Source organism: Oncorhynchus masou, chromosome 33 (genome assembly GCF_036934945.1).
Source record: "Oncorhynchus masou masou isolate Uvic2021 chromosome 33, UVic_Omas_1.1, whole genome shotgun sequence".
Lineage (NCBI taxonomy): Eukaryota > Metazoa > Chordata > Actinopteri > Salmoniformes > Salmonidae > Oncorhynchus > Oncorhynchus masou.
Window position 1 is genome coordinate 7,077,015 of NC_088244.1, and position 18,724 is coordinate 7,095,738.

The 18,724-nt window shown below is 38.7% G+C and overlaps 1 protein-coding gene across 3 annotated transcripts in view; it reads left to right on the top strand.

Moving 5' to 3' along the window:
* Positions 1-18,724, top strand: part of LOC135527745 (copine-5-like) — a 188,911-nt gene that overhangs the window by 104,573 nt on the left and 65,614 nt on the right. For all 3 annotated transcript variants that reach the window (XM_064956278.1, XM_064956279.1, XM_064956277.1), the window contains one exon: positions 438-501. In XM_064956278.1, coding sequence (XP_064812350.1) covers positions 438-501 — 64 coding nt within the window. The remainder of the gene's footprint in view (positions 1-437; positions 502-18,724) is intronic.

Here is an 18,724-nt window from a genome sequence, read left to right on the forward strand (position 1 = left end):
CGTGCGTGTGTGTGTGAATGTGTGTGTGTGTGTGTGAGTCTCCCCCTGTGAGTCTCCCCGTGTGTGTTGTGTGTGTTGTGTGTGTGTGTCTCCCCCTGTGCTATCATACTGTATGTCTTGGTAAACTGTCAGAGCAAGAGTCAGTGGTTTTGTTAGTGAACACCTAAAGGCCTGTGGATCTCTCAATTCTCAGCTGGGTTCAGAACAACAGACTGTATGCTAGAATCAGTCTAATTCTTTATTCATTTGTGAAACGAAAACAACTGAAGAGATCATGGTGCGCTTTGAGGAGTGTTTAGAGACTGTCGTCCTCTGTCAATGTGTGTAGTTTGGTTCCAGGAAATGGAGGATTCCCATAGAAAGAGGACAGGTGGAAGTCCCATTATGACGCATGGTCCTGTCAACACTGTTTCTCTCTCTCTCTCTTTGTTTTGTAGTGGTATCCCTGGGAAGAAATGTGGCACCATCATCCTGTCAGCAGAGGAGCTGGGGAACTGCAGAGTAAGTACACAATCATTTAACTGTCACTTTTTCATTTCGTTCCTACAGTCAACCAAATAGAGTACAGCATAATGCTTTAAAAATTATACTGGAGAAATTCACCTCATTATCAAAACACAAGATATACAAATCTACTAAATGAGTTAGCTAGGCCATAGAGAATAACCAGTCTATTAGAGGTAGTTAGGCCGTAGAGAATAACCAGTCTATTAGAGGTAGTTAGGCCATAGAGAATAACCAGTCTATTTGAGGTAGTTAGGCCATAGAGAATAACCAGTCTAATAGAGGGAGTTAGGCCATAGAGACTAACCAGAATATTAGCAATAGTTTTTGCCATAGAGAAGAATATGTGTGGTATATATTGTCTATATACGACACCCCCTCAGGCCTTATTGCTTAATTGTTTGAGCCATATAGTAGGAAGATACCGTCTACAACTTTACAATATATGCTAGGCCCATAACCCACTAATAACTTGTCTATTAGCCATGTGTTGTATGAAGATTGTGTCCAATAAATATGGTGAACATCAGACCCATATTCTGTATAACAGAAGTTACTACAACCCCCCAACCCCCCAACCAATCAACGAAAATGGTCACGTGGCCTTGGCTTGCTATACGAAGCAGGTAGACAGAAACATTCAGTTACTGTTCGATTGAACGTTAGAATGGACAGAACGAGTGATCTAAGCGACTTTGAGCGTGGCATGATCGTCGGTTCCAAGTGCGCCGGTCCCAGTATCTCCGAAACGTCCGTCCCCTTGGGTTTCTCACTCACGACAGTGTCTAGGGTTTTACCGAGAATGTGGCGACAAACAAACAAACATCCAGTCAACGGCAGTCCTGTGTGTGAAAACATCTCGTTGTGGAGAGAGGTCAAAGGAGAATGGCAAGAATCGTGTAAGCTAACAGGCGGGACACAACAGACAAATAATGGCGCTGTACAACACTGGTGTGTCGATAATGGCATCTCAGAACGCACAACGTACCTATCAGCTAAAAACAAGAAGACGAGGCTTTAGTGGTCACGCGATTGCCAACACTAGACAATTGATAAGTGGAAAAACAATGCCTGGTCTGACAAATTGCAGTTCCTGTTGCGTCATTTTTTTTAACCTTTATTTACCTTTACTAGGCAAGTCAGTTAAGAAAAAAATCTTATTTTCAATGGCGGCCTAGGAACAGTGGGTTAACTGCCTGTTCAGGGGCAGAATGACAGATTTGTACCAGCAGCAAAAATGCAAAGCAAATGTATGCTTGATCCGAAAATGTTGTTGGAGTCTCTGTTTCGTGTGATGCAATTGCAGGGGCCGAATTGAACTCGGTACCACATCGCCGTCCCAGATTTTGTAACAATCCGTATAGCTCCGCATTGACATGATTGGTTATAACGGTAGGTGGGGGCAGGAGGTCCTGTATAAACACAAACTCACTTCCTTGACAACTTCCTTCATGACAACTCTACTCAACAGCTCTGTGCTGCTCCGCAAAGCACAAGACGTATGAATGTATTGAATTCTGCAGAGGCCATATCACCGTGAATGTTGCACAGCCAATGCAGACGTCTGATTGACCATGTAGCACCTTGGAGTCCATGCCCCCATCCTGCCTGGTGTGGCTACGGTACAGACTGGAGGCGTTGGTGTTATGGTGACGGGGAATGTTTTCCTGGCACACATTATGTCCATTGGTACCAATATTGAGCAACGTTTCCACGCCACGAAGAACTCAGGTTGTTCTGGAGGCAAAGGGGGTCCAACCCGATGGTCTGTATCATAGGATGATTGTGTCCATACATAGGTGAACATCAGATACTATCTATACTGACTGTGACTCTATTTATCGCTATGGCGAACCTGCTATGACTATGAATGCCTCTTTATCGAGCCCATGCTTATTCTAATCACCAGGACAGACCTTTAGAACTACGGGCTTTACCTCTAGTGTTAACCTATTCATCAGTTTTAATAGCCTATGCTATGTCCATTAATAATGCTGCTATGTCCAATAATAATGCTGCTATGTCCGTCAATAATGCTGCTATGTCCAATAATAATGCTGCTGTGTCCATTAATAATGATGCTATGTCCATCAATAATGCTGCTATGTCCATTAATAATGATGCTATGTCCATCAATAATGCTGCTATGTCCATTAATAATGATGCTATGTCCATCAATAATGCTGATGTGTCCGTTAACAATGCTGCTGGGTCCATTAACAATGCTGCTGGGTCCATTAACAATGCTGCTGGGTCCATTAACAATGTTGCTGGGTCCATTAACAATGCTGCTGGGTCCATTAACAATGCTGCTGAGTCCATTAACAATGCTGCTGTGTCCGTTAACAATGCTGCTGGGTCCATTAACAATGTTGCTGGGTCCATTAACAATGCTGCTGGGTCCATTAACAATGCTGCTGTGTCCATTAACAATGCTGCTGTGTCCATTAACACTGCTGCTGTGTCCATTAACAATGTTGCTGGGGCCATTAACAATGCTGCTGGGTCCATTAACAATGTTGCTGGGTACGTTAACAATGTTGCTAGGTACGTTAACAATGTTGCTAGGTACGTTAACAATGTTGCTAGGTACGTTAACAATGTTGCTAGGTACGTTAACAATGCTCTTGGGTCCGTTAACAATGTTGCTAGGTACGTTAACAATGCTCTTGGGTCCGTTAACAATGTTGCTAGGTACGTTAACAATGCTCTTGGGTCCGTTAACAATGTTGCTAGGTACGTTAACAATGTTGCTAGGTACGTTAACAATGCTCTTGGGTCCGTTAACAATGTTGCTGGGTATGTTAACAATGCTCATTGGCTTTCCCTCTGTGGCTCTAAGTGAGGCCAGTAAATAAGAACTTTACAGCATTACAGCCCTGCTAGTGGAGCAAAGGGAAGAGAGAGGAACGAGGAACGAGGGGAGAGAGGGAGTAGAGAGGGAAAGTGGGACAGGAGGAAGGCGAGGAGGGTGAAGAGAGGAGCGAGAGCATCAAGGGGAGAGAGAGGGAAGACAGGAGTGAGGGGAAAGAAATGGGAGAGAAAAGCAAGGGGGGAGAGAGAGGATCAACGGGAGAGAGGGAGGAGCGAGGGGAACGAGGGGAAATAGAGGAGGAAGAGGACAAGGGGAGAGTGGGGAGGTAGGGGAACGAGGCCCACTTCCCACTATAAAGGGCCAGTGAAATTGAATGGACATTTTTACATCTAATTTCTACCACAAATATGGCTGCCGGTCTACGGTGCCCCAGACTAATCCTTCTCTGGTCCCCAAACCCCAATGGGGAATCCTGTAGCATGGCTGTTCCCACAGTCTTCTGGTCCCCAAACCCCAATGGGAAATCCTGTAGCATGGCTGTTCCCACAGTCTTCTGGTCCCCAAACTACCAATGGGTAATCCTGTAGCATGGCTGTTCCCACAGTCTTCTGGTCCCCAAACCCCAATGGGAAATCCTGTAGCATGGCTGTTCCCACAGTCTTCTGGTCCCCAAACCCCAATGGGAAATCCTGTAGCATGGCTGTTCCCACAGTCTTCTGGTCCCCAAACCCCAATGGGAAATCCTGTAGCATGGCTGTTCCCACAGTCTTCTGGTCCCCAAACCCCAATGGGTAATCCTGTAGCATGGCTGTTCCCACAGTCTTCTGGTCCACAAACCCCAATGGGAAATCCTGTAGCATGGCTGTTCCCACAGTCTTCTGGTCCCCAAACCCCAATGGGAAATCCTGTAGCATGGCTGTTCCCACAGTCTTCTGGTCCCCAAACTACCAATGGGAAATCCTGTAGCATGGCTGTTCCCACAGTCTTCTGGTCCCCAAACCCCAATGGGAAATCCTGTAGCATGGCTGTTCCCACAGTCTTCTGGTCCCCAAACTACCAATGGGAAATCCTGTAGCATGGCTGTTCCCACAGTCTTCTGGTCCCCAAACCCCAATGGGAAATCCTGTAGCATGGCTGTTCCCACAGTCTTCTGGTCCCCAAACTACCAATGGGAAATCCTGTAGCATGGCTGTTCCCACAGTCTTCTGGTCCCCAAACTACCAATGGGAAATCCTGTAGCATGGCTGTTCCCACAGTCTTCTGGTCCCCAAACCCCAATGGGTAATCCTGTAGCATGGCTGTTCCCACAGTCTTCTGGTCCCCAAACCCCAATGGAATAACTCGTAGGATGGCTGTTCTCACTCTGTTGTCTCCCATCCAGAGGTAAAGAGCGCTGCAGCCTAACTGACTGACTGGTGATGATGTGTTATCCATAGCTAATGGCAAGCTCTACCAGCCTGTCAGCATAATGCTGGTTAATGCCAGGTCGTGTCTGATATGGTGCTTTACAGCCAGCTGGCAGAGCCCACTGGTTAGCAGTCTCTGATGAACGTCTCAATAGTTGATTTGTTTCTGGGTGCGGAGATTACTGGTTAGTTACAATATACTGTACGTGGTTATTGACCAATTATTTCTTCAAGCTACTTTGTTTTGTTTTTTTTTGTTGTTTTTTTGTGAACAATTGTTTTTATTTGAGTCATAAAATGACAATCAGTGAGAAGAAAATAACATTTTACTGTGAGTTTCTTAAGTACTGAAGACTGGGATATGAGTTTTGACAAGGTCCTGGTGTCAGTAATAAAGTATGGTGGTGTATCAGGTGTCAAGTGATGGTTCCATATTTGTATTGCTGAGTCATACACCAGGCGGCCATCTTGTTTTGCTTCAGATACAGCCGGACGACACAAATGAGACAACCTCAATATCTGTCACTTCCTTCTATTATCTTAAGACAGAAAAGCATCATCTCTTGACAGAGACAAAGATAATTTGACCAAGATAAGGATTATGTCCGAATAGAAAATAGCTGTAGCTGCCATCCATTTAGTCACCACAGTTGTAATCAGCAATGCATTTTTCTCTCTCCTTCAAACCAACAGTGTATTTTATTTCCAACTGTGTTGATGGGATATTACAGAGGTCATCAGAGCTACTCGGTTTGCTACACAAGAGGTATTAAATTTAATTCTACAATATTACATCCACCAGCCATTCTCTCCCAGGCACTGTTCCAAAATCCATATTACTAGCAAATGGGTAATAAAGCAGTGTACTGTATTGAGTATACATTCTAAGTGGCATGCTAGTGTGGATATTGGAACATAGCCTAGGGTCTGTGCTTTGAACATATAAAGGTTATAGCCCAGTAAGAGTTGTGGGCTGCTGGCCAAGACATACCTGAATTCAAATAGAATCTCTCTTATTGGTTCCATTGTGCAAGGCAAGCTCAATCAACGGCAGTAAACAGATCCTATTTGAACCAGGTCTGCAAGCCCAGTTGTGGGCTGTTGTCCAAGGCCTGGAGCAGTGTGGTGGTTCGAGGGGCAGGTCAGAGGATGTACTGTGAGCAATGTGGGTCATGAGGATCGATAGAGCCAATGTGTTCAGGCCCAAGAGCACCCATCACTAGACTGGCCTGAATAAATCAATTAATTGGGATCGCTAGAGAGAATGTGTTCAGGCCTCGACAGCACCCACACAATCACGCATGTGACATAGACCTAATGGCTATTGGTTACACTTTAGAGAGAAGAAAATGGTTTTGTCCACACAGGAAAAAATTACAACTTGGTGAAAATAGGGCTTCCATTTATCTATCGATATGCTGCAGTCTTATCCCCTGTACTGTCATATATTATATTATACTGTACTATATTATACTATACTGTACTATACTATATTAAACTGTACTGTATTATACTGTACTATACTATACTATATTATACTGTACTGTATTATACTATACTGTACTATACTATATAAAACTCTACTGTATTATACTATACTGCACTATACTATATTATACTGTACTGTATTAAACTATACTGTACTAAACGATATTATACTGTACTGTATTATACTATACTGTACTATACTATATTATACTGTACTATACTATACTATATTATACTGTACTGTATTATACTATACTGTACTATACTATATTAAACTGTACTGTATTATACTATACTGTACTATACTATATTATACTGTACTGTATAAAACTATACTGTACTAAACGATATTATACTGTAATGTATTATACTATACTTTACTATACTATAATATACTGTACTGTATTATACTATACTATACTATCTATACTAAACTGTACTATATTATACTGTACTATACTATATTATACTGTACTGTATTATACTATAATGTACTATACTATATTATACTGTACTGTATTAAACTATACTATACTATACTATATTATACTGCATTCAACTATACTGTACTATACTATAGTATCCTGGATTAAACTATACTGTACTATACTTTATTATACTGTATTAAACTATACTGTACTATACTATATTATACTGTATTAAACTATGTGGTATTATACTATATTATACTATACTATATTATACTGTACTGTATTAAACTATACTGTACCATACTATATTATACTGTACTGTATTATACTATAATGTACTATACTATATAATACTGTACTGTATTAAACTATACTGTACTATACTATATTATACTGCATTAAACTATACTGTACTATACTATCATATACTATATTAAACTATACCGTATTATACTGTATTAAACTATACCGTATTATACTGTATTAAACTATACCGTATTATACTATATTATACTGTATTAAACTATACTGTACTATACTATGTTATACTGTACTGTATTATACTATACTGTACTACACTATATTATACTATACTGTACTATACTATATTAAACTGTACTCTATTATACTGTACTATACTATACTATATTATACTGTACTGTATTATACTATACTGTACTATACTATTTTATACTGTATTAAACTATACTGTACTAAACTATATTATACTGTATTATACTATACTGTACTATACTATATTATACTGTATTAAACTATACTGTACCATACTATATTATACTGTACTGTATTATACTATTATACTATACTATATATTATATTATTATACTTTGCAGACAGAGTTCAGTGTGTCAAATCGGAGGGCATGCTGTCCGGTCCTCTGGCAGTCTCTATGGGGGTGCCACAGGGTTCAATTCTCGGGCCGACTCTTTTCTCTGTATATATCAATGATGTTGCTCTTGCTGCGGGCGATTCCCTGATCCACCTCTACGCAGACGACACCATTCTATATACTTCCGGCCCGTCCTTGGACACTGTGCTATCTAACCTCCAAACGAGCTTCAATGCCATACAACACTCCTTCCGCGACCTCCAACTGCTCTTAAATGCTAGTAAAACCAAATGCATGCTTTTCAACCGATCGCTGCCTGCACCCGCATGCCCGACGAGCATCACCACCCTGGACGGTTCCGACCTTGAATATGTGGACACCTATAAGTACCTAGGTGTCTGGCTAGACTGTAAACTCTCCTTCCAGACTCATATCAAACATCTCCAATCGAAAATCAAATCAAGAGTCGGCTTTCTATTCCGCAACAAAGCCTCCTTCACTCACGCCGCCAAACTTACCCTAGTAAAACTGACTATCCTACCGATCCTCGACTTCGGCGATGTCATCTACAAAATTGCCTCCAACACTCTACTCAGCAAACTGGATGCAGTTTATCACAGTGCCATCCGTTTTGTCACTAAAGCACCTTATACCACCCACCACTGCGACTTGTATGCTCTAGTCGGCTGGCCCTCGCTACATATTCGTCGCCAGACCCACTGGCTCCAGGTCATCTACAAGTCCATGCTAGGTAAAGCTCCGCCTTATCTCAGTTCACTGGTCACGATGGCAACACCCATCCGTAGCACGCGCTCCAGCAGGTGTATCTCACTGATCATCCCTAAAGCCAACACCTCATTTGGCCGCCTTTCGTTCCAGTACTCTGCTGCCTGTGACTGGAACGAATTGCAAAAATCCCTGAAGTTGGAGACTTTTATCTCCCTCACCAACTTCAAACATGTGCTATCTGAGCAGCTAACCGATCGCTGCAGCTGTACATAGTCTATTGGTAAATAGCCCCCCCCATTTTCACCTACCTCATCCCCACACTGTTTTTATTTATTTACTTTTCTGCTCTTTTGCACACCAGAATCTCTACCTGTACATGACCATCTGATCATTTATCACTCCAGTGCTAATCTGCAAAATTGTAATTATTCGCCTACCTCCTCATGCCTTTTGCAAACAATGTATTTAGACTCGCCTTTTTTGTACTGTGTTATTGACTTGTTAATTGTTTACTCCATTTGTAACTCTGTGTTGTCTGTTCACACTGCTAAGCTTTATCTTGGCCAGGTCGCAGTTGCAAATGAGAACTTGTTCTCAACTAGCCTACCTGGTTAAATAAAGGTGAAATAAATAAAATAAATACTATAATGTACTATACTATATTATACTGTACTGTATTAATCTATACTGTACTATACTATATTATACTGAATTAAACTATACTGTACTATACTATAGTATACTGTATTAAACTATACTGTACTATACTACATTATACTGTACTAAACTATATTATACTGTATTATACTATTCTGTACTGTACTATATTATACTGTACTGTATTATACTGTACTATAATATATTATACTGTACTGTATTATACTGTACTATATTATACTATACTGTACTATACTATATTATACTGTGCTGTATTATACTATACTGTACTATATTATACTGCACTGTATTATACTATACTGTACTATACTATATTATACTGTGCTGTATTATGCTATACTATCTATTTTAAACTGTACTGTATTATACTGTACTGTATTATACTGTACTATACTATATTATACTGTACTGTATTATTCTATACTGTACTATACTATATTATACTGTACTGTATTATACTGTACTATACTATATTATACTGTACTGTACTGTATTATACTATCTATATTAAACTGTACTGTATTATACTATACTATCTATATTAAACTGTACTGTATTATACTATACTGTACAATCTATATTAAACTGTACTGTATTATACTATACTATACTATCTATATTAAACTGTGCTGTATTATACTGTACTATACTATTTTATACTGTTCTGTATTATACTGTACTATACTATATTAAACTGTACTGTATTATACTATACTGTACTATACTATATTATACTATACTGTAATATACTATACTGTACTATACTGTACTATACTAGTTTATACTGTACTGTATTATACTATACTATCTATATTAAACTGTACTGTATTATACTGTACTATACTATATTATACTGTACTGTATTATACTATACTATCTATATTAAACTGTACTGTATTATCCTATACTGTACTGTATTATACTATAATATCTATATTAAACTGTACTGTATTATACTGTACTGTACTATATTATACTGTACTGTATTATACTGTACTATACTATATTATACTGTACTGTATTATACTATACTGTACTATACTATATTATATTATACTGTACTGTATTATACTATACTATCTATATTAAACTGTACTGTATTATACTATACTGTACTGTATTATACGATACTATCTATATTAAACTGTACTGTATTATACTGTACTATACTATATTATACTGTACTGTATTATACTGTACTATACTATATTATATCGTACTGTATTATACTATACTATACTATATTATACTGTACTGTATTATACTATACTGTACTATACTATATTATACTGTACAGTATTATACTATACTATATTATACTGTACTGTATTATACTATACTGTACTATACTATATTATACTGTACTGTGTTATACTGTACTATACTATATTATACTGTACTGTATTATACTGTAGTACACTATATTATACTGTACTGTATTATACTGTACTATACTATATTATACCGTACTGTATTATACTATACTATACTATATTATACTGTACTGTATTATACTATACTGTACTATACTATATTATACTGTACTGTATTATACTATACTATACTATACTATATTATACTGTACTGTATTATACTATACTGTACTATACTATATTATACTGTACTGTATTATACTGTACTATACTATATTATACTCTACTGTATTATATTATACTGTACTATGCTATATTATATTATACTGTACTGTATTGTACTATACTATCTATATTAAACTGTACTGTATTATACTGTAGTATACTATATTATACTGTACTGTATTATACTGTAGTATACTATATTATACTGTACTGTATTATACTATAATGTACTATACAATATTATACTGTACTGTATTATACTGTGCTGTATTATACTATACTGTACTATATTATACTGTACTGTATTATACTATACTCTACTATACTATATTATACTGTACTGTATTGTACTATACTATCTATATTAAACTGTACTGTATTATACTGTAGTATACTATATTATACTGTACTGTATTATACTGTAGTATACTATATTATACTGTACTGTATTATACTATAATGTACTATACTATATTATACTGTACTGTATTATACTGTGCTGTATTATACTATACTGTACTATATTATACTGTACTGTATTATACTATACTCTACTATACTATATTATACTGTACTGTATTATACTATACTATCTATATTAAACATTACTGTATTATACTATACTGTACTATCTATATTATACTGTATTGTATTATACTGTACTATACTATATTATACTGTACTGTATTATACTATACTGTACTATCTATATTAAACTGTACTGTATTATACTATACTATACTATCTATATTAAACTGTACTGTATTATACTATACTGTACTGTATTATACTATACTATCTATATTAAACTGTTCTGTATTATACTGTACTATACTATATTATACTGTACTGTATTATACTGTACTATACTATATTATACTGTACTGTATTATACTATACTGTACTATACTATATTATACTGTACTGCATTATACTATACTGTACTATACTATATTATACTGTACTGTATTATACTATACTGTACTATACTATATTATACTGTACTGTATTATACTATACTAATAATAATAATAATATATCCCATTTAGCAGACGCTTTTGTCCAAAGCGACTTACAAGTCGGCTGGGGCCACTACTTTTACATATGGGTGGCCCCAGCGGGAATCGAACCCACGACGCTTGGCCTTGCAAGCGCCATGCTCTACCGACTGAGCCACACAGGACACCACACAGGACACACTATACTATCTATATTAAACTGTACTGTATTATACTATACTGTACTCTCTATATTATACTGTACTATACTATATTATACTCTACTGTATTATACTATACTCTACTATACTATATTGTACTGTACTGTATTATACTATACTATACTATCTATATTATACTGTACTGTATTATACTGTACTATACTATATTATACTGTACTGTATTATACTATACTCTAATATACTATATTATACTGTGCTGTATTATACTATACTATCTATATTAACCTTTACTGTATTATACTATACTGTACTATCTATATTATACTGTACTGTATCATACTGTACTATACTATATTATACCGTACTGTATTATACTATACTGTACTATCTATATTAAACTGTACTGTATTATACTGTACTATACTATATTATACTGTACTGTATTATACTATACTCTACTATACTATATTATACTGTACTGTATTATACTATACTATACTATCTATATTATACTGTACTGTATTATACTGTACTATACTATATTATGCTGTACTGTATTATACTATACTCTACTATACTATATTATACTGTACTGTATTATACTATACTATCTGTATTAAACTTTACCGTATTATACTATACTGTACTATCTATATTATACTGTACTGTATTATACTATACTGTACTATCTATATTATACTGTAGTGTATTATACTATACTGTACTATCTATATTAAACTGTACTGTATTATACTGTACTATACGTAAGGGATAATCAACATGGGGCTGTGAGTTCTCTGGAAAATAATGAACGATGTGAAGGTGTGTTCAACATCACGCTGACAGACTGGAACTGACCTTCCACTGAGTTGCATTATTTTCCAGAGAACGCATAGATCTCCGGGTTGATTATCCCTTTTATACCATGGCTATAACTTGGTCTAGAAATGTGTTCATTTGCAGGTAGAAATGTGTTCAACATCCACTGAAGTAGTCTGTAGGTTTAGAAGATAGTTGCAGTACAGTTGCCTTGGTAACCAAACAAACAAACAGACTTGCTCGTTTAGTTTACCAAACCATCAGGTCTAGCTTGCTATTATGACAATTTAGCAAGCTAGACAATTTAATTTAAACAGTAATGTTTTCAAAAGCAGCTCAAACATTGAACATGTAAGAATGAACTGAATGAATTCTGCCGTGTTGACATACCGTGTGTGATAGCGAAGTAATGCTCTAGAATGCCCTTCAAGCTAATCAGAAACTAGTAGTCAACAATGCCATGGTGTAATGCATTATAATATACCATACTGTACTTTACTGCAAAATACTGTATTATACTATACTGTATTACACTTTACTATACTGTATTATAAACTGGGTGGTTCGAGCCCTGAATGCTGATTGGCAGACAGCCAGAGTATATCAGACAGTATACCACGGGTATGACAAAACATGTATTTTTACTGCTCTAATTACATTGGTAGCCAGTTTATAATAGCAATAAGGCGCCTCGGGGGTTTATAGTACATGGCCAATATACCACGTCTAAGGGCTGGGTCCAGGCACTCTGCGATGTGTCTCGCGTAAGAACAGCCCTTAGCTGTGGTATATTGGCCATATACCCCCTTGTGCCTTATTGCTTAATTACACTATTCAGTACTATGCTAAACTGTATTATACTGTACTATACTATATTATATTGTATTATACTATACTGTATATACTGTACTATATACCATATTATACTGTCATATGCTATACTGTACTGCAGTATACTAGACTATACTATACAGTATCATACTATAATGTACTGTATTATACTACGCTATAAAGTATCATACTTTACTGTATTATATTGTATAATGTATTGCACTATACTGTGCTTGTAACGACGTTCTTCGTTTGTCGAAAGAGAGTCGGTCCGAAATGCAGCGTGTTGGTTACTCATGTTTATTAGTGAAACAAATAACGAAACTATACATGAAATAACTAATAAATACAAAACAACAAAACGGAACGTGAAACCTATTACAGCCTGACTGGTGAACACTAACACAGAGACAGGAACAATCACCCACGAAATACAAAGTGAAAACCAGGCTACCTAAATACGGTTCCCAATCAGAGACAACGAGAATCACCTGACTCTGATTGAGAACCGCCTCAGGCAGCCAAACCTATACAACACCCCTACTCAGCCACAATCCCAAATACTACAAACGCCAATACGAAAATACAATACATAAACCCATGTCACACCCTGGCCTAACCAAATATATAACAAAAACACAAAATACAATGACCAAGGCGTGACAGTGCTGTACTATACTGTATTATACTGTACATACTATACTATATTAAACTGTAGTATACTATACTGTAATGTATTATACTATACTATAAATTATCATACTGTAGTGTATTTTACTATACTCTGCTGTATTATACTATACTGTACTCTACTGTGCTATACTGTACTATACTATAATGTATTATACTGAACTGTACTTTTACACTAAACTATACTATACTGTATCATATTATACTGTACTATTTTATACTACACTGTCGTGTACTATACTATAATATATTATACTTAATTGTACTGTAAACTAAACTATACTATAGTCTATTATATTATACTGTGCTGTGTTATACTATACTGTACTCTACTATGCTGTGTTATACTATACTGTACTCTACTCTACTCTACTATACTGTATTATACTATACTGTACTCTACTCTACTCTACTATGCTGTGTTATACTATACTGTACTCTACTCTAATATGCTGCATTATACTATACTGTTCTCTACTATGCTGTATTATACTATACTGTACTGCAATTCAGAGGCACTTATGTACGGTACCTGGTACCTCTAGCCAACAAAACACGTACCTCCAATCCTCAAGCTCATTGCACTAAAAGGGTTGCAGACAGAGAGAGTGGTGAACATAGAACGTGTGTGTGTGTCCTTGTCTGTGTGGTGGCCGTGTCTAATGTTTGTAATTTTTACTTTTAAATTTCAGACTTGATTTTCCCTTACCACAAAAAAAACCTGAATCAAAATATATTTTATATTTGAGATTCTTCAAAGTAGCCACCCTTTGCCTTGACAGCTTTGAACACTCTTGGCATTCTCTCAACCAGCTTCATCTGGAATGCTTTTCCAACAGTCTTGAAGGAGTTCCCAACTATGTTGAGCACTTCTTGCTTTTTCTTTACATTCGGTCCAACTCATCCCAAACCATCTCAATTGGGTTGAGGTCGGGTGATTGTGGAGGCCAGGTCATCTGAAGCAGCACTCCAAAATATAAAATATATTTTGATTTGTTTCACACTTTTTTTTGGTAATTGCATGTTTCCATATGTGTTATTTCACAGTTTTGATGTCTTGAATGTTATTCTACAATGTATAATTATAGATATTCTGCAGCTGTTCCAACAGCCTCAACTCCTCTGGCTGTTCCAACAGCCTTTATTCTTCTGGCTGTTCCAACAGCCTTAACCCTTCTGGCTGTTCCAACAGCCTTTACTCTTCTGGCTGTTCCAACAGCCTTTACTCTTCTGGCTGTTCCAACAGCCTTAACTCTTCTGGCTGTTCCAACAGCCTTTACCCTTCTGGCTGTTCCAACAGCCTTTACTCTTCTGGCTGTTCCAACGGCCTTTAATCTTCTGGCTGTTCCAACAGCCTTTAGTCTTCTGGCTGTTCCAACAGCCTTTACTCTTCTGGCTGTTCCAACAGCCTTTACTCTTCTGGCTGTTCCAACAGCCTTTACTCTTCTGGCTGTTCCAACAGCCTTTACCCTTCTGGCTGTTCCAACAGCCTTCCCCTTCTGGCTGTTCCAACAGCCTTAAAACCTCTTCTGGCTGTTCCAACAGCCTTTACCCTTCTGGTTGTTCCAACAGCCTTAAAACCTCTTCTGGCTGTTCCAACAGCCTTTACTCTTCTGCCTGTTCCAACAGCCTTTACTCTTCTACCTGTTCCAACAGCCTTTACTCTTCTGGCTGTTCCAACAGCCTTTACCTCTTCTGGCTGTTCCAACAGCCTTTACTCTTCTGGCTGTTCCAACAGCCTTAACTTCTCTGGCTGTTCCAACAGCATTTACCCTTCTGGCTGTTCCAACAGCCTTAACTCTTCTGCCTGTTCCAACAGCCGTAACACTTCTGGCTGTTCCAACAGCCTTAACTCTTCTGGCTGTTCCAACAGCCTTTACACTTCTGGCTGTTCCAACAGCCTTTACTCTTCTGGCTGTTCCAACAGCTTTATCTTCTCTGGCTGTTCCAACAGCCTTAACCCTTCTGGCTGTTCCAACAGCCTTAACTCTTCTGGCTGTTCCTTCAGCCTTAACTTCTCTGGTTGTTCCAACAGCCTTTACTCTTCTGGCTGTTCCATCAGCCTTTACTCTTCTGGCTGTTCCAACAGCCTTTACCCTTCTGGCTGTTCCAACAGCCTTGACTCTTCTGGCTGTTCCAACCGCCTTTACCCTTCTGGCTGTTCCAACAGCCCTAACTCTTCTGGCTGTTCCAACAGCCTTTACACTTCTGGCTGTTCCATCAGCCTTAACCCTTCTGGCTGTTCCAACAGCCTTAACTCTTCTGGCTGTTCCTTCAGCCTTAACTTCTCTGGTTGTTCCAACAGCCTTTAGTCTTCTGGCTGTTCCATCAGCCTTTACTCTTCTGGCTGTTCCAACAGCCTTTACCCTTCTGGCTGTTCCAACAGCCTTGACTCTTCTGGCTGTTCCAACCGCCTTTACCCTTCTGGCTGTTCCAACAGCCCTAACTCTTCTGGCTGTTCCAACCGCCTTTACCCTTCTGGCTGTTCCAACAGCCCTAACTCTTCTGGCTGTTCCAACAGCCTTTACTCTTCTGGCTGTTCCAACAGCCTTTACTCTTCTGGCTGTTCCAACAGCCTTTACTCTTCTGGCTGTTCCAACAGCCTTTACTCTTCTGGCTGTTCCAACAGCCTTTACTCTTCTGGCTGTTCCAACAGCCTTTAGTCTTCTGGCTGTTCCAACAGCCTTTACTCTTCTGGCTGTTCCAACAGCCTTTAGTCTTCTGGCTGTTCCAACAGCCTTTAGTCTTCTGGCTGTTCCAACAGCCTTTACTCTTCTGGCTGTTCCAACAGCCTTTACTCTTCTGGCTGTTCCAACAGCCTTTACTCTTCTGGCTGTTCCAACAGCCTTTAGTCTTCTGGCTGTTCCAACAGCCTTTACTCTTCTGGCTGTTCCAACAGCCTTTAGTCTTCTGGCTGTTCCAACAGCCTTTAGTCTTCTGGCTGTTCCAACAGCCTTTACTCTTCTGGCTGTTCCAACAGCCTTTAGTCTTCTGGCTGTTCCAACAGCCTTTAGTCTTCTGGCTGTTCCAGCATCCCAAACTCTTCTGGCTGTTCCAACAGCCTTTACTCTTCTGGCTGTTCCAACAGCCTTTAGTCTTCTGGCTGTTCCAACAGCCTTTACTCTTCTGGCTGTTCCAACAGCCTTTAGTCTTCTGGCTGTTCCAACAGCCTTTAGTCTTCTGGCTGTTCCAACAGCCTTTACTCTTCTGGCTGTTCCAACAGCCTTTAGTCTTCTGGCTGTTCCAACAGCCTTTAGTCTTCTGGCTGTTCCAGCATCCCAAACTCTTCTGGCTGTTCCAACAGCCTTTAGTCTTCTGGCTGTTCCAACAGCCTTTAGTCTTCTGGCTGTTCCAACAGCCTTTACTCTTCTGGCTGTTCCAACAGCCTTTAGTCTTCTGGCTGTTCCAACAGCCTTTAGTCTTCTGGCTGTTCCAGCATCCCAAACTCTTCTGGCTGTTCCAACAGCCTTTACTCTTCTGGCTGTTCCAACAGCCTTTAGTCTTCTGGCTGTTCCAACAGCCTTTAGTCTTCTGGCTGTTCCAGCATCCCAAACTCTTCTGGCTGTTCCAACAGCCTTTACTCTTCTGGCTGTTCCAACAGCCTTTAGTCTTCTGGCTGTTCCAACAGCCTTTAGTCTTCTGGCTGTTCCAACAGCCTTTAGTCTTCTGGCTGTTCCAACAGCCTTTAGTCTTCTGGCTGTTCCAACAGCCTTTACTCTTCTGGCTGTTCCAACAGCCTTTAGTCTTCTGGCTGTTCCAACAGCCTTTAGTCTTCTGGCTGTTCCAGCTGAACTCTTCTCACAGCCTGTAAAAGGGAATCATCTGCAGGATTACCAAGAGGGGGCCAACTGTACCGGAAACCCCACTTCGTTACACTGCAGACCCATCATGTTGTACAGTACTGACTAAAATAACCTTGACCCCCAGACATTACAGGCATTACTCTGGCAGTCAAAGCATTACGGGGTCGGGGAGCATTCATTGACTGTGTCCCAAATGGCACCCTATTTCACCAGTGCACTACTTTTAGACCAGGTGTTGGTTTCCCTATGGGCCTTGGGCAAAAGTAGTGAATTACATAGGTATTTGGGTACTATCGGGAATCCTAAGCCATTGACTCCATTCAGGCGGTGCGTGAGCAGTGAAATGCTGACTGGATGAGTGTGATTGTGAAAACAACACCAGGTGTTTAATGTGTCATTAGCTGAACTAAAAATAAATAAAAAACTCCATCACTTCCTCTACACACACTTGGATACAGCTCATTTTCTAGCTATACCCCATTTCATTTTACAGCCCCATTTTGTATGGACTCTTAAGCAATTTATTTAGCTCTATATTCACAAGGTTGCACATAACATTTTTAACTTTGCTTTTCGAGACTTCATGTTTTGAATGCCAGAACATGAATAAAGTAATGATTATTAATATATATATTCTTTCATTAGGGTTTGAGAACCAGGGCTCACTGGCTGTGTACGGTGCAGCTGTGATGTGTTGCTGATCAGGACACAGACCATGCCTTGGGTTTATTTGGTGATTCAGTGCTTTTATATTGTGGCACAAGGCACCGTATTAAAAACACAAACTGCTAGCAAACAGGAAGTCGCTCATCCTATTGGGGATTTACTATGTACTGTCCCCTCTTTTTCACTTTCTCTCTCGCTCTCCCTCGCTCTTGCTCTCACTCTCACTCTGTGTCCCT